At 31.4% G+C, this 26,908-nt stretch overlaps 1 protein-coding gene across 1 annotated transcript in view; it reads left to right on the top strand.

Annotated features, from left to right (window-relative positions):
* The first annotated feature begins 17,196 nt into the window (after positions 1-17,196).
* Positions 17,197-26,908, top strand: part of LOC146996258 (ubiquitin-conjugating enzyme E2 W) — a 49,878-nt gene continuing 40,166 nt past the window's right edge. The window contains exons 1-3 of the mRNA XM_085820569.1: positions 17,197-17,409; positions 24,406-24,497; positions 26,427-26,529. Coding sequence (XP_085676695.1) covers positions 17,395-17,409; positions 24,406-24,497; positions 26,427-26,529 — 210 coding nt within the window. The 5' untranslated portion in view covers positions 17,197-17,394. The remainder of the gene's footprint in view (positions 17,410-24,405; positions 24,498-26,426; positions 26,530-26,908) is intronic.

Genomic DNA, 26,908 nt, shown 5'->3' with positions numbered 1-26,908 from the left:
CGCACGCAACAATATTAAATCTAGCTTTCATGTACCTAATTAAAATTTAGCATAAAACCGAACAGACTTTTAAAAGTAGGGTATGAGACAAAAGAAATTAATGTTTACTAAAATTCAACGGAATTTGAGAAAAAATAATGGATACAGATATATATACACACATACATATATATATTAAATTTAATGTCCATATGGAAGTTTTACACATGAAATAAACACAAATTTAGAACGTACACTAATTGTATTCCAAAAAAGAATAAAAGCAAGTTGATTTCCGAAATACATAATCAAGACAAAACTAGAGATGTCAGTATTTTCCCATACATAATAATAATTTTAGTATTATATTTATAAATAAAACTTAGAAATAAACAAAGCATGCAATTACTGAAAGTAAGGCAAAGAACAAGAAGATAAACTCTAGAAATTTGACATTTTCAAAATCCATGGGAAAAAATAAAATATAAAGGCAAAATATAGTCAATTTTTGACGGAATGTATCATATTGCCAAATAATAAGAATGTGCTACTTCAATCATTTCACCAAAAGTTTAGAAACATGGTTCGCTTCATTAGAAAGGATGATGAAAGTGTAATTTTTTATAATATAACAAAGACTAAGTATAAAATTCTGTGCAATTTCTCTTATAGACAGAGTCGTAGCTAAGGTTTTCAACGCCCAGGGACAACTGAAGATTTCGCGCCCCCTACTGCTTGCCAAGGATGGAAAACATTTAATTCTAAAATGTCGTAACATCAGTTCGGCGCCCCTTGGATTCTACGCCCGGGGACAGATGCCCCCCTTGCCCCCCTCTAGCTACGCCCCTGCTTATAGAAAAAATGTACGGAATGCGTAAAGCGAATATTTCTGAAGGTCTCGAGCCCCCGAACACTTATTTAGTGCCATTTAACTCCTATCCAGTTCTTACAGTTATAAACTGAAAAATGTTTAAAATTAAAAAATGCTATTTCTATGTTACAGGAGTTATTAAAAGAAATAGCTTTAAGAGCTATTTTCTAAATTACAGGAACTGTATGGTATATTTTAAAGCAAGGTGCTGCACAGAGTCCAACGTCACATTCCTCACACTGCAATCGCGTTTCGCGACGAATCCTTTTACCATTAGGATTTGCTTTTTGGGTACAAATAGCACATTTCCTGGAACGACGAGTGTTTTTGATCATAACACAATCTGAAACATACGAAGGCGTATTACATTCTCAGACGATTTTGTTCTCGTATGATTTGTATTGTCCATAGAAATCCCACTATCTTCGATCAAACGCTCGATCAATTTTAATCTAAATTCAACATGCGTTAAAGATCCTCCTGATTTTTTATAAATCACAAATGCGTTTCACACAGTCTGATTTAGTAAGTGACGAAATTTTTTTGTAGTATTTCCTTTGCTGGTTCCTCGAAATATTATAATACGATAAACACTGATCAGATTTATCAACACCTCTCATATTTATATTATAGTCTACGACAACTTGGGGTTTTTTCGCTACGTTTGTTCTTTTTGTTACAACTTCCATTGTGCCACGTACTCAGCCTACAGATCTCTTTTTTGTCCTTCCATTTTAGCACACAAATTTTTCCTTTTTCGAATGGTTTTAGTTCCCCTTTCTTAATTTTTTCATTTTTAAAAGATGACGGTAAACCTTTCCTGCTGCTTTTCATAGTCCCACATAAATCGGTTTTCTTTTGAATAAGAATTTCTGCTAATTCGGGAGAGGTATAGAATTTGTCTGTTGTAATTGAATACCCTAGTCCTAGCAAATCGTGTGCTAAAGACAAAACACTTTTTGTAGCTAGCACGTACTGTTCAAACTCTTCTCTAAATACCGTATTTTTCCTCGTATATATTATCGAATTCCATATATAACCGCTTGCTGCTTCACAGAGTTGAAAAAGTTTAATTCCAAAACGATTTCGTTTTGAAGGAATGTACTGTTTCCATCCAAGCAATCCCTTATATGCAATAATTGATTCGTCCTCTGTAATGTTCCTTTCGGGAACATAAACACTCTTAAATTTTTCAGTCAATTTTTTATGAATTTCATAAATTTTTTTCAGTTTGGGTTGCGGATGACTGCTGCTATTAAATTCTTCATTGTTTGCAAAATGCAAAAATTTCATTAATAAGCTAAATCTTTGTTCAGTCATCACTTTTCCCACATAGGGGGTGCTTATAACTGGTCTCTGTGACCAAAACCACTTTTCTGTTGGTTTTTGAATTATTCCTTGTAGTAATAAAAGTGCAAAAAAGTTTTCCATTTCATTTCTATTTGTTTCATTCCATTTGAGAGCCCGTGATGAAGGTGTCAGTTCAGCTTCCTCAAAAAATTGAGAGGCATATCTGTTTGTTTCATCTACTACGGAAGAGATAATAGCCTCATCAAAGTATAATTAAAAATAACTCAGAGAATCACATGAATCATCCACCTGGGAGCTGAATCCTGGATGGCCGGTGAAGGGAAAATTTGGGGGTGCAGGGCTCGGTGTAGCAGTATTAACAGCACACCAGTCTCTTGCATCTGCAATAGAATCGTCTGTTTCACTTTCAGATGAAATTGATTCATCATCTGAACTTTCAAAAACACTTTCAGTTTCTGAATCACTTTCCATTTAAGAAATAAGCTGCTGCTCAGTACAATTTCGACCTTTTCAGCGCAGTTTCAGATTGGAATGACCTTAGTATACAAATAAAATCAAATTGTGGCCATGGGCTCGGGATCCGTGGACAGCAGAAAAGAAGTCATTTTCATCAAAGGTACCATATAATGGAATGACCATGCGCATTGCCTTCCATTGTTATCCTTCGTCTTCTAATTTCGGAAGCAATTCCTGTTCTTTTTTCATTTCCCTTTATATTACCGCTTCTTTTCAACGTGCACCCTATTTGAAAATACTTGATTGGTTTTTAGAAATAGAGGCAGAACATTTCTCAGTACTGTCAGAAGAAGACGATCAGTAGAATGTAAGAACGCACATCTGTAAGTTAAATTCTATGGGGAAAATCCTTTTCAACAAAATGAACTCAATTTTATGATACATATATAAGCATAATTTTAAATGTAATCTAAGTATGAATTTTATAATTTTAAATACATGCATCTGAGAATACCATAGCCTTTATCGAAGTCGTTTTTTTTTAACACTAAACCCAAGTTTTGCCTAACTTTGCAACCAAATGGTTTACACTCACATCAATGTGTTATTTTTTTATAAAATGTTTAAGAAAGAATTTAAAATAATTGGAGTATATAAGGTTAAAGACAATTCTTAAGTGTTATAAGAGAAACTAAATTAAGGAGGGAAAAAAAGGTTTCGCCATCTATGTTTTTAAAATAATCTAATTAGCGTTTTATAAACAAGTGCTATTATTTCTCTCTTTTACGACAGTATTAGAAAAATAAGGGAAATAAAGATGTTTAGAAACTGTTTAAAGTCCAATTATATATTTTTATGAAAATAAATTTCATAATTCTTAATGTGTGAGTTTCGCATACTTCAAAAAATGCATGTGCATATTTATGTTCTACAAAATAATTTTTTAAAACTCTACAGGATATTTGAGTGGGTTTCAAATACTCATGTTTCATAAAGTAAGAAGCAAACATTTATATTATATACAGCATGCAACGATAAATGCAAATGATATAAATATTCTGTTTTTCGAGCTTTTGTAAAAGGAGAGTTATATACTCCATTTAATAAGCATAAAACGTTTTTTCCTCTTTTGTCACTTGCAGCTGAATTATGATTAATGTATTATAAGGTTGTGCTGCCATTTCCTAGTCCGAATTACCAGCGTTCAGAGACTTCATTGCTCGTCCGCTGATGGATCAATGCTCTTTATGCATTTTATGGAACATGAGTTTGGTATGTGCAGTCGGAAAATTGAAAATATTTTTTCAAAATATTTAAACAAATTCAAATTTAATTTTTAACAAAGACGTATAAAAGTAAAAAAGCAAATTTAAATCCTAAAAAAAGCTAAAATAATTTAAAAAAAATTTTTTTTTAAATGTGCAAGCATATAAAAGATTTAATTCTCGAACTAATCTACAATATCATTTAAATTCAGAAGCATAAGCAAATCAAGTGCAAAATCAATCCATGAAAATAAATTCACTAATTTAGCAAATTAAAATTAAACTAATTTTTTTAAAAATGCATAAGGGAATGACCGTTGAGTAGGCAGGAGACAGACTTATCAAGGAGAAGTTGCCTCCAAAAATAACTCTCCAATCATTCAATTCGTGTTTCGTCATTCATGCAGGCAAGGGTAAAAGTCAAAACCAAAAGTAATACCAATAAAGTGGTACCCTTAGAAGTTAACATTTAAGAATTAAATTTAAGAATAAAGCTCTAAAAGGAAAATACTAATGAAGTCTTTTGAGAAACTAGCAAGTAAAGTCAAGAATTAATAGTTAAAAAGAGCTAATGCACAGTGTTTCTAAACATTTTCTATCAGTGTTACTTTCACTGTAGTTACCTAATACAGAAACATAAAGTTTTATAAATATTTATATTTATAATTTGGTTTTCGATATAATGAATTAAGATTTCCCAGAATTCAATACATTCTTAAATTTCATTTTTCAGTATAATAATATGCAGTTATTTTTAAAGGGTGTAAATGGTGAAAGTTTTGAAATATGAAAAGAAAAATATTATGTTTGCGCTCAAAAAAATGCAAATGATAACGAATTTTAAAATAAAATTGTGTAGATCTGATCATGATTAGATTCATCTTCTTTCAGTTAGGTTATTCTCAAGAATATTGATGTGTTCAAAAATACACATGATCAAAGTGCAAATATTAGAAATTATATAAAACATTCACTGAAGTAAGCAATAGAAATTCAACTAATTTCAACGAATACTCGGGATAATATGATCACAATCTATCTGAATATTTAAGAAAGTCTTGGCAACAGATTTTCTTTCTATAGGCTCATATTTATTTATTATTACGTACATGTGTGACTGTTATTTTTTATACAGAGAATGTTATTACCTCTAGGGTTTGCAACAAAAAAATTAAAGATTTTAATTTCCGTAAAACAAAATACAAAACAGACATTTTAAGGTAAAACTGAAGTGTAAAACCCTTTTTATTCACCAAAATGCGCAATATATATCTACTTCAACTAAAAGAAGTAAAATTAAGTTATGTTCATATGGCTGACTGGCTCAGTTAGAAATAAATATATAATCTTTTATGCCTTCTTTTCTCTAAGAAAATAAAATTCAACAAGATACTTTTTTTTTACAAAACAAAAACGCGTAATTTATTCATTTTCAATAAAAAATAATTTATACTATTTGGATATTGCAGAACATAGGACAGCTATTTATTGCAAACATACCAGGGCTGCCATCGTGAAGGGCTTTCTAAGGGAAGCTGACTTTGCACGAAACACTTATGATGCAGTCATCCCATTCACCTATGTTCGAACCTAAATCAAACTATCGGCGTTTTATCATTCGGCTATTAGCAAAGTTCAACTAGACGAAACCAACTCAAAACTTTTATTCGCATACAGTACTAAACTCGACATTCGCAATAAGAGAATTCTAGTTTTACTATATTTCTTGTGCTCTGTAGTTAGCTAATTTTAATGCAATTAGCAGGTAATATCGATATTAGAAACTTTTAAAGTAAATTGCACTTTCGAATTTTCTTTCGCATCATTCTAAATTTTACAGTGGGAGCCCAGTTATGCGAACAGAAACAGATAATAGTTATATAGGTTTAGGGGGTACTAACTCGTGGATAGCGGGAAAGAAGTCTTTTTCATCAAAGGTACCATACATAATACGTGGATGACCATGCACATTGCCTTTCATTCTTATCGTCACTCCTCTAATTTTCAGCGCATATCCTGTTCTTTCTTCTAGTCGTTTTACATTACCGCTTCTTTTCAACATGCATCATTTTTGAAAATATTTGATCTGTTTTTAGAAATAGAGCTAAACTTTTCTCAGTATCGTAAGAGAAAGACGTTCAACCGAATGTAAGAACGTATTTCTGTGAGTACAATTTTGTAGGAAAATCTCCTGCAAAATGCTTCAATTTTATAATGAATATGTGCATAATATATGCAAAATTTAAGAATTTTTATAATCATATATATATTTAAAAATTCGTTTTTCAAAATCGTATTTTTTTTTTTTTTTTTTTTTTTTTTTTTTCCAAAGGGGCGCTAGGACAGATGGGCTACTAGTCTCAAAACGGCATTTTATAGCGTTTCACTATAAACGGCGAATCAACTTTTAAATTGTTGCCACCAAATATTATATTTAAAGAATGTATATTTAAATGTATATTTAAAGAAATTAAATCATTAAGAATCTTCATGAATATATATATTGCATTATTAAAAATACCGTACCTAGAGCCATCAAATTAAGAATAACGTAATCCTTCACTCGAATATGCACACTGGAAACTGGAATTTTTAAGTTCGAATTTGTTTTATTATCTCTTTCATATTTTGTAAAACTTTGACGAATTTTTGATTAATAAATCAACAGTTTCAAAACGAGCAGTGGTAACACTAATGAATAAAATATTTTTTATCTCCAGCGTGCGAGACTGTTTATCGGAAATTCTAAAGATATGCTGTTTTTAAATATTTTATGATATTGCTGTTGAATTGGAATTTATGTGCTTTAATTGCAAAGAACTTGGTATTTAATAAATAAAGGTAACACACAAAGCGTGAAAAAAGTCCTTTTGGGCGTAATATAAAATCTGAAAGCTTCTGGATTTTATTTTAATGTTTTTAATTTTATAATTCCTTTTTAAAATCCAAATGAGTGTTAGTACAGAAGGGCTATTAGTTTCAAAACGGCATTTTGCGTCGAATCACTTTAAATGCCCGAATCACTTTTCAAACTGTTGCCACCAAATATTATCGCCCTGTATTTATTTAAAGAAACTAAATAATGAGAATCTACATGAACGTATGTATTTTTTTCGCATTGCGGAAAAACAACGTTATCTAGAGTCATCACATTTTGGATTACATAGTCCTCCACCCGAACAAGGACTCTTAGAAGGCCGAATTTAGAATCTGGAATATGTTTTTATTGTCTATTTCATATTCTGTAAAACTTTACCGGAATTTTTATTAAAAAATCTCAACAGTTTCAAAGCGAGCAATGGCAACACTGTAAGGAATAAAACATTTCTGTCTACAGCCTGCGAGCCTGTGTACCGGAAATTCTAATGATACGCTGTTTCTAAATATTTTTAGCCAAAAGTGGCGTTAACCCAAATGCTCTCGAAAAATGGATGTGTCTGTAAATGAAAAAAAAAAAAAAAAAAAAAAAAAAAAAAAATGGCCCGTTTGGACCTAATATAAAATCTGTTTTCATTTTTTGTTTATTGTTTTGGGTACTGAATCCAGTTTTACATAACTTTTCAACCAAATATTTTGCGCTAGTATTATTTTCTTATTTTTTTATAAAATGTTTTAGAAAAGTATTTAAAATAAATGGATCTTATATCAACAAGTTAAAGAAAGTGCGTAACTGTCATAAGAAAAACTGAAGCAAGGAGGATAAAAAGTTTCGCAGGTCGTATTTTTAAACTAATCTAATTAGCTTATTATAAGGAAAAGACTGTTATTATTTTTTCAATGATAATAATAGAAAAATAATGAGAATAAGGATGCCTGCAGATTTCTTTATGTAGAGTAATATATTTATATTAAAATTTATTTCATAATCGTTAATTTTAATAAAACAGAATTCTATTTGCATGAGGTTTGCATATTTCATAAAAAGCATGTGCATATTTGTATCCTATAAAATAATTTGTTAAAATTCTACAGGGTATTTGAATGGGCTCCAGACTTGCTTGTTTGGGGGCTTGCTTGTTATTTCATAAAATAACAAGGAAATATTTATATCATATACAACAATGCCTTTAATACGTCAATTCACCAAATGCGCATGATATATATATATATTCTCTTTTTCGAGCTTTTATGAAAGGATAGATATATAAACCATTTAGCAGGAATGAAACTTTTACAGCTCTCAGCTGATATTATGATGATGCATTATAATGTTGTGCTGCCGTTATTTACTTTCTTATACAACTGAATGAATTTTTAAATATTTATTCATCTTCTTGAATTTATTTCATAGCTCTAAAATTATTTTCGATTATATTTTGGCGAAATAAATAGTTTGTTTTGAGAAGGAAAAATTATATCTCAAATGGTTTTATCATTTCTATTTTACAGTAATGCCTATTTATCTGGGAACATCTTAAAAAGAGAACAAGAGGTTATGATTTTAATGTAAGAAATTAAATGAATAAAATTAGTCTTTCAGTTATGGACTATTTCGTCTATGAATCCATGAGAGACTTGTGAAATTTAAGTGTCTGCAAAGCGATTGTGCGAAAAAAGTGCCATTGAATGTGTTGTTCCTTACCTTGCTAAAGAAAATTTAGAGAAATAAGATGGTTCCTAGCACTTATAAAAGATGCTGAAATTGATCGAAAACTGCGTTTAAAAACTTAAAAATGCAACTTCTGTGTAGTTAGTGCTTGAAAGTAATATTTGAAATCTCTCCTGCAAAATTTTGATTAAAAATATATATCAGTTAATTTGCGTTAGACGAATATGGATTTCTTATTCTAATAGCACACTGAAAAACATATTATTCATTGACATATTTATTTCTTTTGCAGAACGAAAAGAAATTTGCTTCATACATTTGTAATAAAATGAGTCAAAAAACTGTCGCTGTGCTGAAGCCTATTTTATTTTATTTATTTATTTGAAATTGGAACCATGGTTCTGCTCAGAAAGGTGAAAAAATTGTTTAGTCGTCCAATCTTTTTGAAGCATGTGTACATTACAACTCTCAGGAATCTACTACCAAAATGCACTTTAATTAACGATAATTGCACATTGATTTAGTGAATACTGTATCTTTTTGTTACTCTATAATATCAAGAATACATTTTTAGAACTGGAAAAGAAAATTATATTTAGAATTGAAAGAAAATATGAATTTCACCAATTTTTTGCATTTTACAAAATATTTAAGAATTAATAAAGCAATACTGAAATAAAATAGGAAAAGATATTAAAACACAAAGTAAATGGTAACAAATGACCCAGATATAAAAGAATTTTGCTTTTTTATAATACTTATTTCATCAATTCTTTTTTATTTGTCCCCAAATTGATTTCTTTCTGAATGTATTTTTGCTCCGAAAGTGAATACCAAATCGTACGATTGGTATCATTGACAGTGACAAGAATAATATTACCACATTTGTATTAATTACGGAAATATGAGCCAGTTCTGCTTAAAAAGTCCTCAGTTGAAGCTTTACTGCTCTTAGGCACAGAGCTAAGAGTATTAATTACGAGATTAACATCACTGGAAATGTAAATCACAATAGTAAGCATTGATTGTTATTGATGCCTATTAAAACATATACTGCCAACGACCAAGCAGTAAAATTGCTGAACACGGGTAGTTCGGTTCGAATCCGAGCGAACGGGCTGGCTGCATGGACGTTTTCGTGATTTTTCCTTTGCGTAACATGTATAGAAGCCATTTTCTCTTAGACAGTTCTCCATGAAGGCTTCCCTCCTTTGGCAGATAGCCTTCGAGCGCTTTTCAAGTAAACCAAACCAAAGAGAAATATTTCAAACGAAGCATAGATATTAAATTTTAAATAATTCTATTTTGTTCTTAAGGTGTGGAATTATTTGAGTGTACGTGAAGGAAGGATGCCATAAAAACTGCACATAAAATGTTAAAAAGATGTAAAAAACTGATTTCAAGAAATACATGCATATAATTGGCTGTTTAGTAAAAGAATCATAAGTATTAACTAATGAATTTAAAAATAAGTGTAATCAGTACCTAATTTAACATAGCTCATCAGTCCTTAGTCATAAATAACGTCCACTAGCAGCCGAGCAATAACGTCACTGAACACTAGTAGTTTAATCTGGAATTGAGTTTTCCCACTTGTAACGTGAATACGAGCCAGTTTTCTTTAAAAGTATTCCAAGAAGGCATCCCTTACCATACAGAGACAGCCCTCCTTTGTTTTAATTAACCATAGTCGTAAAAACAAATTGTTTTCCCATCCACCAAAGTCCTCCATGAAAGTTAAAGATGTCTATCTTTACCTGAGCGTCATTTCAAATCTTGATATAGACAAATAATCGGAAATTCTTATTTCCTTTTTCGAAATTTTTTGCATCATCCTGATCACTATCATATTTTTTCCACCTTCGTATAATGTTTGCGACGATTTTATAAAAAGCTATTTACATGTCTTTTCCACTAACAACTATTTTCATAATTATTTACTCTTACCTGCTGAGAATTTTATGTCCCGACCGTTTCGAAATTTGGAAATAAACACATCTTCATAACAGTAAAATATTCATAGTCAAATATCGTCCGGACCCTTTTATTCGACAACACTTTCAGTAAAACGGAAGTAATTTGCTTAGGATAGAAAATGCATCATACAATTTCATGTACTTTCACTACTTTATTTTATCAACGCCAAAAAGCGATCTAATCAAATACGATATTATTTGCGAATGATTTTCATATCATGCCAAGGAAGTTTCTCAGTAGTTCGTTTTAAACGAGAAATCAGAAGAGTCAAACGAATTTTTCTTTAAGGAAATGCACCTTGTCCACATGTTTCAATAATAAAATGTCCATACTTCGCATTCACACAACTAAATGAATTTCGATACAAATATATAAATGACATATTAGTTTGAAACGGAATTACAATATTTGAACTCTTTCAAAAATCTCATTTTTATTTCAGAGCAATTATTCAAAATATATATTGAAGTAACTCTATTTGTGAACTGTTATAATAGTTTTAAAAAATACAATATTTTTAATCAATGCGCACAGCTAAAACAAAAATTATATCAAATTTCTCGGTTTTTAGTCATTGTTAGATACCTGTTTAAGTATTTATTCTATGCTAAAAGAAATTATTTGTAAATTATATGATGCTGAATTCTTTAAAAGTTATTCATGGATTCCGTGCAAATTACATTTACTTTTGCAGAAGAAATTTTGCTTCGCAAATTTTTCACATACATAAAAAGGTTTGCGTTGAAGGCTTTTCAGTATTTTTCAGTTTCGGCACGAAAATCGTCCTCAGGTCGGCAGATGGTACGGCTGGATTTGATGTTTTTATTTATGACCCTCCCATTTTAACATCTTTCTCTAAAGATCGCTGTTTCCCCACTGCCAATTAAGCGCGACAGGAGGTCGGAGGGAACAACAGTACAGAATATTCCGTCCTCAACGATTTCGAGACGGAAAATGTAAGGCAGGAAAAATCGTTTGAAACGCTTTCGGATTCATCAAAAACTGACAAAATAATCCGTGTGGGACGCTTTGCAAAGCCATCTTTCAATATGGAAAAATCCGTTCGTAAAGCTGAGAGGGTTAAGTCGATCCCACTAGTGGCCGAGCGGTAAAATCTCCGAATACTGGTAGTGCGGTCCGAGGCTCAAATCCCGGGAACGGGCTGGACTCATGGGCATCATTACCAATGTATCTGTCATTACCAATATACCATTGGTAACTTCTAGAAGCATAGAAGTTTAAGGCACACAAAATCTGTTTTAAATAAATAAATAAATAAATAAATATAACTGTATTATAAATATATTAACTGATGCAGTGTAAGAAATTGCAGCACATATTCCTATTTATACCCTTTTTAAATCGATCCCACCAGCCGCCGAGCGGTAAAATCGCTGATCACTGGAAGTTCGGTCCAAGGTTGGAATCCTTGGCGAACGAGCTGGCTACATGGACGTTTTGTGGTTTTCTCCGTGTGTTACGTGTATACGAGCTAGTTTGCCTTAGAATGTCCTCCATGAAGGCAACCCTCACTTAAGGCAGATAGCCCTCGAGGCTTTGCCGTAATTACATAAAACCCAAACCAAGCACAGTTTTGATCTGAATAAATATAGAGAAAACTGATGTAATATCTAAAAGTAGACCACATTGAAAAATCTGATAACTGATTTTAAATCATGCATTATATTATTTACAAGAATTTAGTTTAACCGAAAATTATATAGGAATTTAACTTGTTTTATACAGGAGATTCTAAAAAAACTACTTAAATAAATTTTTTTAACTCAAATTTTTTAACTCAAAATTTAATGTAAATGTTGAATTTAGGATGTGCATAGTTTGAATTATATACTGCAGATTCTCTAATTCTAATGTATTAAATTTTTATACACTAAAAATTAAAATAAAAGTAGAGGGTAATACATTATAATTTAAAACATAAAATTTCAAAATTTACAAATTAATTATCAAAACCTGAAATTAAGTACATTGATATATACATTAGTTTACATTGATATATACAATTTTAGTACATTGATATATACAATTTTAAATTAAAAGTATGCACACCTTCTTTATATGTGAAATAGGAAAACATCAAATATATTATTTTCACTAAAATTTAATTAAGGCATTGGTAAAGTAGAATAAATAAATAATGTAGAATCGTCAGCATCAAATGCGTTATTTCTATTGCGAAATACTCGAGTTTTTCACAAATCTTAAGAAATTAATGGGTCTAGTCTGGACACCGATCGAGATCAATATCTGAAAACCAGTCGGGATTCACTTTCCACTCTACAGCAGAAGGGAGAGCGAGACTGGCCCCTTCAAATTCCGTCGGCGGAAAGTGAAGTGGAAATTCCGTGCGGAAGTGACGTTTATTGCATAGCAACCAGTCTATCTCACCTTTACATTGCTCCAGGCTCAGGTAAAGGGGATAGTTTGTTGTCAAAGGGCCTGTTTCGCACGTGCTTATTACTGAGGGTGGCGGTAGAAAAAAAATCGAGTTCGAGTAAATGGTGAAATTTTCGAAAAAATACGCTGCTGGATTTAGTAAAGAGTATGGAAAAAAGAAATGGGGAACGTTAATGGATATTTCAAACGCAGAAAAAAATGGCCTTTAAAAAACTTCAGGTATAGGAAGAAACGGAAACATAATTTTAAGTATGATCTTTTGCAAAATGGAAATTTTCTAACAGGTTACATGTTTGTAAACTATTTGTTAACAGGAATTTTATGATTACAATACATTATTTTGTCTGAAAAGGTTATGCAACAACGTCATAAGTCAAATCATTGAAATACAGCATCGCGTACGTGTTTAATATTCCTAATGAATTTGAAACAAAAAAAATTTTAATTTTAGCAAACCATGATTATATCAATAATTTTATTTATTCAGGAATTATACCTATCACGTAGCTACAAATATACTATGTATCGTAGATACCAATAAGCAGTGAGTAAAAATAAAATATAACACACTTTTAACAAAAGTAATAGGAAGAAAAATAAAAAAAAATTAAATAACTATAGGTTAAATCTTAAAACATATTATCTTGCACACACACACATACACACACACACACATATATATATATATATTAACATATGCAGTGAAAGGAAATTGAAATACATATTCCTATTTATACCCTTTTTAAATCGATCCCGCCAGTGACCGTGTGGTAAAATCGTTGAACACTGGTAGTTCGGTCCGAGGTCCAAATACTGCGAACGGGGTTGTTGCATTACCAACATATCTCTGATAACCAATATATCTGTCATTACCAACATATTTCTCGTAATTTCCAAAAGCATAAAAATTAAAGCATACGAAACCTGTTTTAAATAAATAACCATACGTATATATAAATGTATTATAAATATATTAATATATGCAGTGAAAGGAAATTGCAGTACATATTCCTATTTATGCCCTTTTTAAGTCGATCCCACTAGTGGCCGAGCGGTAAAATCTCCGAACACTGGTAGTGCGGTCCGAGGTTCGAATTCCGCGAACGGGCTGGACGCATGGGCGTCATTACCAATGTATCGGTCCAATTACCAATGTATACCAATGTATGAATATATCATTGGTAATGACAGATGTATCATTGGTAATGACAGACATATCATTGGTAGCTTCCAGAAGCATATAAGTTTAAGGCACAGAAAATCTGTTTTAAATATATATATATATATATATATATATATAACTGTAGAAATATATTAACAGATGCAGTGAAAGAAATTGTAGTACATATATATTTATACCCTTTTTAAATCAATCTCACCAGCGGCTGGTAAAATCGCTGAACACTAGAAGTTCGGTCCAAGGTTGGAATCCCACGAACGGGCTGGTTGCATGGACGTTTTCGTATTTTTCCCCATGTGTTACGTGTATACGAGCTAGTTTTCCTTAGAATGTCCTCCACGAAGGCAATCCTCACTTTAGGCAGATAGCCCTCAAGGCTTTGCCGTAATTACATAAAACCAAAACTAAGCACTTTTCTGATCTGAATAAATATACACAAAACTGATGTAATATCTAAAAGGAGACCACATTAAAAAATCTGATAGCTAATTATAAATCTTGCATTATAATATTGACAAGAATTTAACCTAAAATTATACAGGAATTTAACTTGTTTTATACAGGAGATTCTAGAAACTATTGAAAATTGACATTGATATCGATATAGTTAAAACTACTTAAATGAATTTTTTAACTCAAAGCAATTTAATGTAAATGTTGAATTTAGGATAGTTGAATTATGTACTGCATATTCTTTAATGCATGTCTAATGTATTACATTTTTATACAATACAAATTCAAATAAAAGTAGAGGGAAATACATTATAATTTAAAATATAAAATTTCAAAATTTATAAATTACTCATCAAAATATGAAATTAAGTACATTGATATATACATTAGTTTAAAAATTGCAATTTTAAATTAAAAGTATGCACCCCTTCTTTATATGTGAAATAGAAAAACACCAAATATATTATTTTCACTAAAATTTAATTAAGGCATTGGTAATGTAAAATAAATAAATAATGTAGAATCGTCAGCATCAAATGCGTTATTTCTATAGCGAAATACTCGAGTTTTTCACAAATCTTAAGAAATTAAAATATCTATTACGTACACTTTCAAAAAGAATCCGCGACCTCCGCCGTCCCCAGTTTAGCTCCAAAACGACAGTCAGAAATTTAAACGGCAGCTGTCCAGCTGACGGAAAAATATCGACGCGCAGGGGCGTAGCTAGAGGGGGGCAAGAGGGGGCATCTATTCCCCGGGAGAGAATCCAAGGGGCGCCAAACTGATGTTACGAAATTTTAGAATTAAATGTTTTCCTTCCTTGGCATGCAGTAGGGGGCGCGAAATCTTTAGTTGTCCCTGGGCGCTGAAAACCCTAGCTACGACTCTGCCGACGCGTCGATCTCTGTAATGATGGAGACGATAACACCAGACTCGCTCTCTGTCGAGTAGATCGCAAAAAACGACTCGTTCTTTTATCTCGACGGTGTCCAGACTAGGGCCCCAGGTCCTTCCTAGATGGCACGTCCTTCACTGGATAAAGTCATCCAAACTAGTTTTGTATGCTGCAATTGGTAGCCGAATTTCTATCTCTGGTAATAAGCGCCTCACTTTCGATTTTCAGTTAAGACGCTTTTTCACTTCGGATTTCATAGTGGTTTAGTTGAAGCAACCAAGCGCCGGAACAGACTTTCTAAAGCACTTTAATGTAGTAACTAATACTATTGCTTAGTTGACCGAAAAAAATCCAACGAGCTTTTGTTGTAGAACTTCTGATCATAACCAAATGTCATCTAAATTAACTATTCTTCTTCAGGACTCAAAATTTTCTCAGACAATCAGTATCCGCAGTTGGTCAACCCTTCGCAGCCCAATAGAGACCCTGGACCGTCTGTAGTTTATCATTTTATGGAGACTAAAGAACAACTGGTTTCTGCTAAGCCGCGGCTTTTGTCAGCTGATATGCTCCAAGGGGCTCGATAGGAATTCAAATCCCTTATATCTCAGGGTGTTATTCGGTCATCCAATAGTCCATGGAGCACCCTCTTTATACAGCCAAAAAGACCAATGTTGAGTGGCGGTGCTGTGATGATTACAGTCACCTGAATGCATTCATTGAACCTCACCTAAGGCTCCTATTTCTATTATATTATATTTCATATATATGTTACAAATATATTCTACGTGTAACATATGCATATTCTAATCCATGTTCTATATATGTACTATACGCGGGGAAAACCCCGAACCGCATGGGAAGCATCGACAGCAGTGAGGCCTTACCCTCGCTGCTATTCGATGCTCTACATCCAAGATTGTACGTAGTTTTTTAAGTAGAAAACGCTTTTCCACTCTTACTTCTCCAGCCATCGGTCCACCGGCTTCAAGTACAACAACCAATCTTCCACGTTCATATTGCACATTCGTCTGACTCTAAGCCAGTTTAATTCCCGAGCAACACTACAGCACGAATAGTCACCGGCTCGGGACGGAGGGTTCGGTTCAATCCTCAGTATCTCTATATCTTAGCTCTTTTTGTGCTTATTGGTTGCAGTACTGTAGGGTATCGTTTATCTTATCCCCCACTAGAAGGTAGTGCTTGCCTAAGGTTTGATTTGATTCGCAATCGCAAAAGTACATTCTGAGATTAGAGAACGTTCTACTTGGGCAATGTTATGTAGACAACATGTTATTTAGTTACTGTAGAGACAACAAAATCAAAAATCAGTTAAAAATTTTGTAGTTGTTGGTGAATTATTCTTTGTAATGTTAGCATCTTTTCTTCCGCACACAAGAACCTCACGCAACCGATCCGAATATAAAAAAATGAGGATATTTAATTGACCACTGTTTTTCCAGTATCATCCAGATGTCTTTTTTTTTTGTATCAGGGAGATATATTCTTATACAGCTTATATTCTCAGTTTAAATATCAACAGTTTATTGAAGCGCTGAAGAATTAATATGATAAGAGAAGATACAGTTTGATTAATTATGAGCAAAAAATATAGAACTATTTATTTTCTACAGTATTCGCGTAGTCTTTGAAATGTCTAAAAACTATTAGAAACCTCTAAAAATGTCAAAAATGCTCTAAAACTCTATTTTCGTCTGTCTAAAGTCAGACCAGACTGCCGTTCATTATCCTGCGGATTTCGCTTTGAAATCTCCACCTACAGGTGAATTAATTCGCGTTGAAAGTTCGTTCCGGTTCAGTATTTATACTTTTATTTGCTTTAAGGTTTGGCAACAGTTCTGTCAGAAAACTAAATCTTGTTTTCGTAATTAATGTCGTAGTTTGGTTATTGGTGTATTCCTTTTTAAATAACTGAGATGTTAAAATTTTCAAGTAGCTCGAATGCACTTGACAAATCTAAGTGGTTCAGAGATATCAGATTAGTTATAGTTTAAGACAGTCAGTCATTCAAGAAAGAAGATGGCGTCAATGCATGTAAGGAAAATATTATTTCTTGTATAAAATATCAAATTATAAATTTGCAGCTGTGAAAATAATAACCATAATTTAATACATCGTAATATTTTTCTAAAATGCTAAATAATTAAAGTGTATAAAAAATTAGTGTTTGATTAGAAAAACATGTGACTGACCGTAAATATTTACATATTTGAATGCATAATAGGAATTTGACTGTTTGATATTTATTTAGTATTACGTGTAATACATTTATTCAGTATAAAAATATTCTCACTGTAGAAGTACGCAGTATTTTAGCACGTAAATAAATAAAAAAAGTTCAGTCTGCTCAATACAGTCTCAATTTAAGAGTAGCTTTGGACTTAATGATAATATTTTCGTCGGTAAATATTTGACTACTTTATTTAAGAAAGTAAATTGTTTTTTAAGACTGAGGCTAAAGCTGGTGCAGCAATACTGGACAGCAGATTTTAGGAGATGCAAAATTTTTAGAATTTAAAGAAGCACTGAGCAACAAAATTTAGGGATGACAAACTCTTTAGAATTTAGGGAAGGCACTGAGACTCATAATTTTTGGAATTTAGAGAGGTGTTTGGTAGCAGAGTTTAAAATCCATAGAGCCAACATTATCCATATATAGGCATAAGTATGATAAATAAGTAAACTGATATAATTAAGATTAACTTCATCAGTGTGCAATAGAAGCAGGACAAAATTTAGTGGAACAACATTTCTTAGTCGCCAGTCTCATGATACACTGTCAGTATTGCCTCAAAGGCACCTGCTAAACTTTAGGCTGATAACCATGAATATGAAGATTGTCACATATTGCATACAAAAAGCAAAACTTCCTAATTAATGGAATTATTGAAGAAATACGAAAAAGTCGTAATGAATAAAGGTGCTACTTTGGTAGACGGTTGCACGGATTTTGGCGAGTAATACAACTTATGGTAAACCTATTGCTGGATAAGTTATTTATGGTAACCGATACTTTGTTGTCATTTTATTTAAAAAATAATGTTGGAAATAAAGATATATAACAATTGTTTTTTATTACAGTGACAATGCCCCAATTATTGGTCAGATGGCAAAATTTGTAATAAGATTCTAAATCGGAAAATATCGCTACCGATAGTGAAGAAAGTGACAGAGAAATGAAAGAATGAAAAAATTTTAATTGACAATTTAATAGGAATTCTCAGCATAGCAATTACAGGACTTGGGCAATGAAACATTCTAACTGAACAAGAAATTATATCTTTATATAGAATTAAAGAGAGAGTATTAGCACAAAAAGATGAAACTGTCATACTGAAAAGGCCTGGATTTGAATCCTGGGGAAGGCATGTATGTTTGTTAATATATAGTGCCTGTGTGAAATGGAGGCACTCTAAATGTGTGGCGAATTGAAAGTCATGTGAAGAGGTTAGTGCCAGGATAAGAGGGCTGGGAGACCCTTTGGACCTGTGTCCTCCAGGGTGCGCACTCGCCCAAAATTGGGGGCAGAAATTAGCTGAAGTCGGATTGTCGCCTCTATGGAGCTCAAGGCTCTTGCCAACGACAGGTGCATTTGGCTGGATGCCATGAGGAAGGTCATGGACTTATGCTGGCCATTGTTGGAGAAGTGAGTTTGGTAACAACAAAAGAATTTGGACCGAAAAAATTTTCATTCAAGCAAACAAATAAGTCTTAAGTTTTTTTTTTTATATATATATAAATTCAGATTAAGGTCATAAATGCACCATTATTTCATATTTTTTTTTTAAATTTCTACATGTCATTTTAATAGATTTAAACTGATAGTCTGATATATGTATGTAAAATATAAAAAAATATGATGGCTTTGCTTTTCGCTAACACACAACCTTTAATTAACTTTCTGCAATTCAGGAGCTTCCCCCTAGACCAGTACCTTCTAGAATTTGCTAGCTTATTACGTAACCGCTACTATAAATCATGAATGTGTGCCATTTTGCGTCAGAAGCTCGCCTCTCCTTCTGTGCTATACATCTCGCTGCTGCTTGATTTATCTTTCCTTTGTTAGAAATATTAATGACGCATAAAATTTAACTTTAGTTGTACTTGGTTTACACTACTATTCAATAGTGATTTAGAGAATTTCATATGAAGTAAAGCATGATGTACGGTAAAAATTGAATTAAAGCTATGGAATAAAGATGTACCATTAAAAGCTGAATCAACTTGCCTCTTCAGTTGATCATTGGATTATGGTAACTTGGCTAATTTTTGGCGACCAACTAATGCTAGAAATTTTATGTAACAAAACTGCTTAATCAAGACAGATATTAACTGCAAAATTGGGAAAAAGTGCACAATCGCAAACTCCTTGCGCGTTTTTCAAAATAGCACATACATATAAACCATTTACACGTCAACTTATTTTTACTTAAAAAAATCCCAGAATTGCACAAAAATGGCATTGCACACACTCTTAACTTTATCCATCTACACTGCTATTTTCTCATAAATTACAAAAATTTGCACGAAAATGCAAAAAAATTCTGTGAATCTTTAAACTCGGTAAAAAGCACATATATGAAATTACCTGATCGCGAAAAAGTATATACCCTTTCCAAGGATGAACATTTCCTCGTATAAAATAAATAAAATATCCAAAAACTTTTACCTCTAAATTATCTATTATATTATAAATGTCACCAACGAATTCATACCGCAAACATTACAAATGGTTACAAATACTTAGTGTCAAATATTTAAATTACTTCCATGCACATTTACTTCAACTGAAACGTATACCAAATTCCTACAAACATAAAATTCACAAAATAACTATCATTTAATTAAAATATCACTAAACCATGTACACGTCGACTTATTTTTACTTAAAAAAACATCCCAGAATTGCTTAAAAATGGCATTGCACACACTCTTCACTATATCCATGTACACTGCTTTTTTCTCATAAATTAGAAAAATTTCATGAAAATGCATGAAAATACTCAACACATTCTACTTAAACGTATTCCAAAATACTACAAACATATAACTCACAAAATCACGATAATTAAATTAAAATATAATTAAATTAAAAAACACTACTTAAAATATAAATAAGCCCATACATTAAATTAATAAAAATTAGATTACAATCCTAATTACTTTAAACTAAATCATTGCTAATAACAATTTTCCAATAATATCATATTAATTTATTTACTCCTTACATTTAGAACAATGCATAAAAATAATATCCTCAAATGATTAAAAATACTAACTTACCTAATCTTCAGAATCTTCATTACGTGGCACACACACTTCTACTATTTCACACAACACACAATGAAGCTTAATACAAAATAATATAGTACTACAGTTTTCCAAATTCCCCCCTTTTCCGATTAAAGAACTGTAATTTGTCCATTAATGTCACATGACATATCTCATGATCTCTCATTTCCCTCACACAAAATAATGCGTAATCGGAAGAGTACTTCTCACATTATTACCAAAGTCCTAGGTAGTAACCTTTATCGCCTCCAAAATGTCGCCAAACTACCAGTTACCATATTCCAAAGATCAGCCGCCTCTTCATTTGATTTAGCCTTACCACTCTGCAATAACCATGCCTGAACTTTGATGCCAAAATATGACATATATATATATAAAATCCAGAATCATCAAAGCTGCAATGAATCGATATTTTGGACTTTGTACTGTGCTCATGTTCTCCTCAAAAATCATTTGCATATGATTTTCCTTGTATTATTTTGCTAAGGCAATGTAATGCATTTGTGGTGTGTGCATATAAAATATATTTTTGATTTCAGAAGGTACAAAGGTCAATGTTCCTAAACTTATGCATATACAAAAACACAGAAATTTATTAGCAAAAGCAGGCCTGTGTGGGAATTGATTTAGACAAATTTATAATGCTCATTTCAAACATATGTCAATGTTGTCAAAAGTTGTACAAAAATTGACTAAAGTATTCTTTTTCATTTGAAAAGTACAAATGATGTGTTTTTATATCAAAATGTTTGGGTAGAATAGACTTTAAAGTACCCCTTTTATTATGGCAAAGTTGAGTTAATCTTTGGATTATGGTAACTTGGCGATTTTTTGGCGAAAATTTGGCGACCAACCCTGCTACAGCAACCTGCTAGTTTTTGTTTGGACGCCATTTTGTTTTCACAAAGTAAAGGCGTTTTTTTTTTTTACTCAACATTTTTTTCCAACAATCTGCTAGCCGAATTACACTTATGTTAGAACTTTTATGGAACAAAAGTGCTTAATCATGACAAAGATTAGGTGCGAAATTGGGACAAAGTGCAGAATCACCCATTGCTTGCCTCGCTTTTACGAATTGCACATACACAGTATCATCCATGTACATGTCGACCTATTTTCACTTAAAAAAAATCCCAGAATTGCCCAAAAATGCCATTGCATACACTCTTGACTATATCCATGTACTATATCCATGTTACAAAGTTCTAGCTAGTAACCTTTATCGCATTACCAAAATGTCGCCAAACTGCCTGTTACCATATTCCAAAGATTAGCCCAAACTTGTTTGATTTATCGCCAAGTTGTTGTTTCATTTATAGTAGTAGTTGAAAGTTATGGAAACCCTATTGTGACGTAATCGGGTGCATGATTCTGGGAAATTTTGAATCATGGGATGTTTTGTAAGCATTTTTGTGGTGTGTGTTAAAACCGTTTAGATGGGTTTGAATGGGTTTGTAGGAAGAAAGGTTCAGATGGTCACTATGTGAAGCGTTCGATCAGAAAAAGTACCTGGTTTGAAAAAAGTCATTTGAGTATGATTGATATTTTAATTTTTACATGGCTCTGTGTGTACGAAGCGAAATCGAAAATCATGGTAAGTGAATACAGTCAAAAGTCGTTAATCCGGACTCGTCGGGACTTCGGCGATTCCGGATTATCGATTTTTCCGGATTATAGATCATCAGTTTAAATCTCGTAAGATGGCAAGCAGAAATTCTAAAATTAAAAATATGAAACCGTAATTTATGAAATAAAGAACAATTATGATCTAAAGGGTATCAAAATTTTTTTTTTTTAAAAAAAGCTTAATATTTATTTGTTTAGTTTATTAAACATTTATTTCAATGTAAGTTGTTTAAGTTGCTTCGTTTTATGTGATAATACTTTCTCTTTAATTCTATAAACAGACATAATTTCTTGTTCAGTTACAAAGTTCCGCTGTTCAAGTCCCGTTAATTGCTGTGCCGAGAATACCGACTAACTTGTCAATCGAAATTTTTTCGTTTTCACTAACCTCTCTGTCACATTCTTCATGTCTTTATCCATTTTTTGCAGCAATTCCACTTTTTGTTTGTTGGACATCGAAACATACTTTCGTTTTGTAGATCCTTTGGAAGTTCCAGCATCAGAAATTCTATTTGACATAATCGAAAGTTCAAGTTTACTTTTATAAAATTGCTCTTACAGTCTGCAAAAAATAATAAGCGGGATCCAATTCGAAGATTAAGGAACAATGCAATCTGCAACATTAACTGAATTAGATAATTTTAGCTTAGTTTATACCGTCCGTTATACATTAAATGCGCATACGTAAACGTTTTATGCTCACGCGCACACGCATATTTGCAGCCGTAAAGGTCTTACGTGCACACGTAAACGCCTGTGCGCATGCGTCAAAGAGACGCATGTGCAGAAAGTTTGTAGTTTTGAGGTCCGGATTATGGGTGTCCAAATTAACGACTTTTGACTGTATAATTAAAAGAGTTATTCCCTTTACATTTTATAATAACTCAGTTACAAGTTTTAAATAATATTTTAAAAAATTCTTTTTTTTTTTTATTCCCTTTCAGAAACATTCAGAGAAAGTTAAGTACTATTTAATGTATTTTGCTATTAAAATGAAAGGTGCTCTAATTCAAAATGGACCGAATAGAGCATTAAATATAAATTGACTTAGAAAATTTTCAATTTAAATGATGCCTGAAGCTAAAAAATCATGTCATATTTGAGAAAGTATTTTAGGAAGAAGCTTTATATATAGAAAAGAAATAATATATAATTTTAATGATAATACAGTAAACGTTTTGTAATCCTTAACTGAATAAAATCAAATTACCTTAAAATTTTTTTCTCATGTAATTAACGAAAACTTGTAAAAATATTTCATTCAAATTAAACCGTTCTGAGCAAACTATTCTGTGAAAAGTATAGTATTTAATTCCTTTTAAAATTGAAATGTTGTTTAAACATGTATTATTTTTATATACTTAGGACTCTGAAATATTGTAGAAAAAGAAAATATATGCATTTATATGTATATTTATGACGCAATTACAAAATATTTACAGCCGATCATGTCAAAAATGACCCAGTGTTGGTCACCATGAGGGAACCGCCAGTGCTTCAAAGCAGTGTATGGGGGGAAATCGGTCTGATTGTCAGAATGACTTGTAGAAGTTAAAATGAATTTATTTATCAGATAATATCAGAACTTGAACTTCTGTTTAAGTGTTTTATGTCTTATATGCTTAATTTGATTATCTAGCTAAATATAAAGAGACCTGTAATTATCTAAGTAAATAAAAAAACAATTTGTTCCTTCAAATATCTACTGCAATGATTGGTGTAAATTAAGAGTACTATCTGCAAAATTTCACATTCGCTGGAAAAGGACATAAGTATTCCTTTTCAATAATAAATTTGCATTAATTATTCTATTTTATTGTTTTTTAAATAAAAAAAATCATATTAAAAATAAAGTTAGTGCTTTAAATTCAAATTTGAATATTATTAATGAAATGAGGCTTACAGTAGCTTTGCTGTACGATAAAAGTTATTCTTATGAAACACACCAGTCATTCGCAGTGCTCAGCTAAGTGTATTTGGAATAAGAATTTGAAAAACAGAATATTCCACATGTGCACTTTTTATAGACAGTGTAACTTTTTGTATATTTATATATAAAATACAGATTAACTTATTAGATTTAAAATAAATATTTTTATTTTCTTCTTATAGAAAAGGCTTCAGAAGGAATTGTTAGCTATTCAGAAAGAACCACCACCTGGAGTTAGTGTAAATCCAGAAAATATAGGAGCAAGTTTAACCCAGTATGTTTAAAATCCTGCTCTCATTTTACATATGGAATATTTAAATATTGTCATGTTATTACATGTATATAGAACATGAAAACTGACTGTAATTAAATCAATAATTTGTTTTATATAATTAAAATATTATTAAATCAGTAATTTGCAATATTTTACTGTAATTAAATCAATAAAAGTAGTAAACATCCTTTATTGATTTAAATATTATCTTTTGATTCTTTAATTAATTTGCTGCATACTGCATAATTTTAATAATTAATAACCTTAATTTTCATATGCACACATATTTGAGTTCTGATTTATTTAAATTTAAAATAATAATAATTTAACTTGAAAAAGGTAGATGTCACTTTACCTTTTAGATTTCATCTCAATTTGTTTTTTGAATTCAGTACCAAGTTTAAGTTAAATTTTATAAGTATTTAATTATGATATTCTATCATCTTTAAAAATATAACATGATAAAACTTTTTTATAATTTAAAATATTTTTGTGTGTGTTTATTTTTCATAATTTATGCTCTTTGTTAATCTGCATTAAATTATTTCTTATTTGTTCTAAAAATATGATAAATCAATAATTTGTTTCGACAAGATTGTTTGTCACTGATAATTTTAGTTTGTCACTGAAAATTTGAAATAAAGCCATTGTTTTCTGATATTGTTTGTCAAAATTATTGTACATTTTAGCCTAAAAGAAAAAACTTTTTATATAAGATGATATTACATTTTTGAGAGTGTTTTACAAGAAATGTTGTGTACATGAGATGAGCTTGTATTATACTCATATATATGCCTTGCATATTGATGGTGTTTTATTGGAAAAACAAAGTGATCTAAATTTTATATGTCAATGTAGTGAATATTTTCTTTGGTAAAAGTATATTTACGGGTACCCCTTGGCCATTTTTGACACCTAGTTTGTGCAATTCTTTGACTTGTTATTTTGGCTTTTTGTGCCAAAAATTGCCGCTACGCAAAGCCAAAATAACAAGGCAAAGAATTGCACACACTCGGTGTCCATGCACAGAATGACCTATTTTCACTTCAAAAAATATCAGAGAATTGCACAAACTTGGCATTGTGCACTTCCTTGACTTTGTCCATGTACACATCGAACTATATTTACTTAAAAAGTCAAAGGAGCAGTCAAAAAAAAAAAAAAAAAAAAAAGTAATCTCAATAAACTACACTTTAAATCAAACAATGAAATAGCATAAAAAAGGAAATTTATCTTTGCGCTACACGAAGGAAATATTTACTTACCTTATTTACGAATTAAAACATCTTCAGTCAAGCGAAATTCTTTAACAGCATCCAAAAACTTCCTGAAATTATCTGAACTAGAATCTGTATACTGGCATTGCCACATAAATTCACAAAAATGAGTCAAAATTATCCTCCATAGTGCCGACATAGTTCTACCATACATGTTTCCTTCCTACAAACAGAGCACTTAATAATGGCTACTAAGTAAACCTTCATTTACGCACCAATCAATTAATGCTTTTTTTCCCTTTCGTTCTAAATTATATAGAACTTCAAATTAATCTTACCACATTCAACCATTTTACCATGTAAACCGCAAAATAACAACATACTTATTGAAAATCCAACGTACACTTTCCATATCTTTTCCCATTATTCAAATTGACCGCAATGATACAACAAATTATGTCATAATAGGGTTTCCATAACATTCAACTACTCAGGTTACCATAAATAAACCAACACTTAGCGATAAATGAAACAACAACTTTGAAGAAAGGTGTTGTTTTAAAAAATATATTTTAAGATAATTTTTTTTAAAAATCTTTTAAGTAATATTTTGCGTATATAGAGAGAGGGATAGAAATGTTTAAAATTTTTATTTTTGAAAATTTGAATAAAAAAATTGAAAATACTTAAAATTCTCTTTTTATTCTCACAGATGGATTGTAGATATGGAAGGTGCAGTTGGCACATTATATGAAGGAGAGAAGTTCCAATTGCTCTTCAAATTCACATCCAAATATCCTTTTGATTCACCAGAGGTTAGTATGCTTTATAAGATATTTAATAAACTGGAGGAAAAAAAAGAAAATATGTTAATTTTATTCTTGTGTCTATTAGTTTTATTCATTTCTACATTTTAAGCAAGACCTTGTTCACGTAAGCTAGGGGTCACAACCTTGTGGCTCACGAGCTGCATGCGGCTGAATAGAATCATACTTGTGGTTCTTGAGTAGTTTAATATAATAGTATTGAAGAATTAGCTATAATATTGCAATTGCGAAACAAATTTTAATAATCCCATGCATAGTCAAAATGCACAGCACATCCCATATGTATAAACCTAGCTTTAGTTAACCTTGCTTTCCAATCCCACCAATACTGCACTCAGAACTGATGGCTTTGCTTAAATGAATTTGA

This window comes from Stegodyphus dumicola, chromosome 7 (genome assembly GCF_044657685.1).
Source record: "Stegodyphus dumicola isolate Sdum_Otavi_A_Nest chromosome 7, ASM4465768v1".
In the NCBI taxonomy this organism is placed as follows: domain Eukaryota; kingdom Metazoa; phylum Arthropoda; class Arachnida; order Araneae; family Eresidae; genus Stegodyphus; species Stegodyphus dumicola.
The sequence above is the reverse complement of the archived record's forward strand: the minus strand, read 5'-3'. Positions and strand labels throughout refer to the sequence as shown.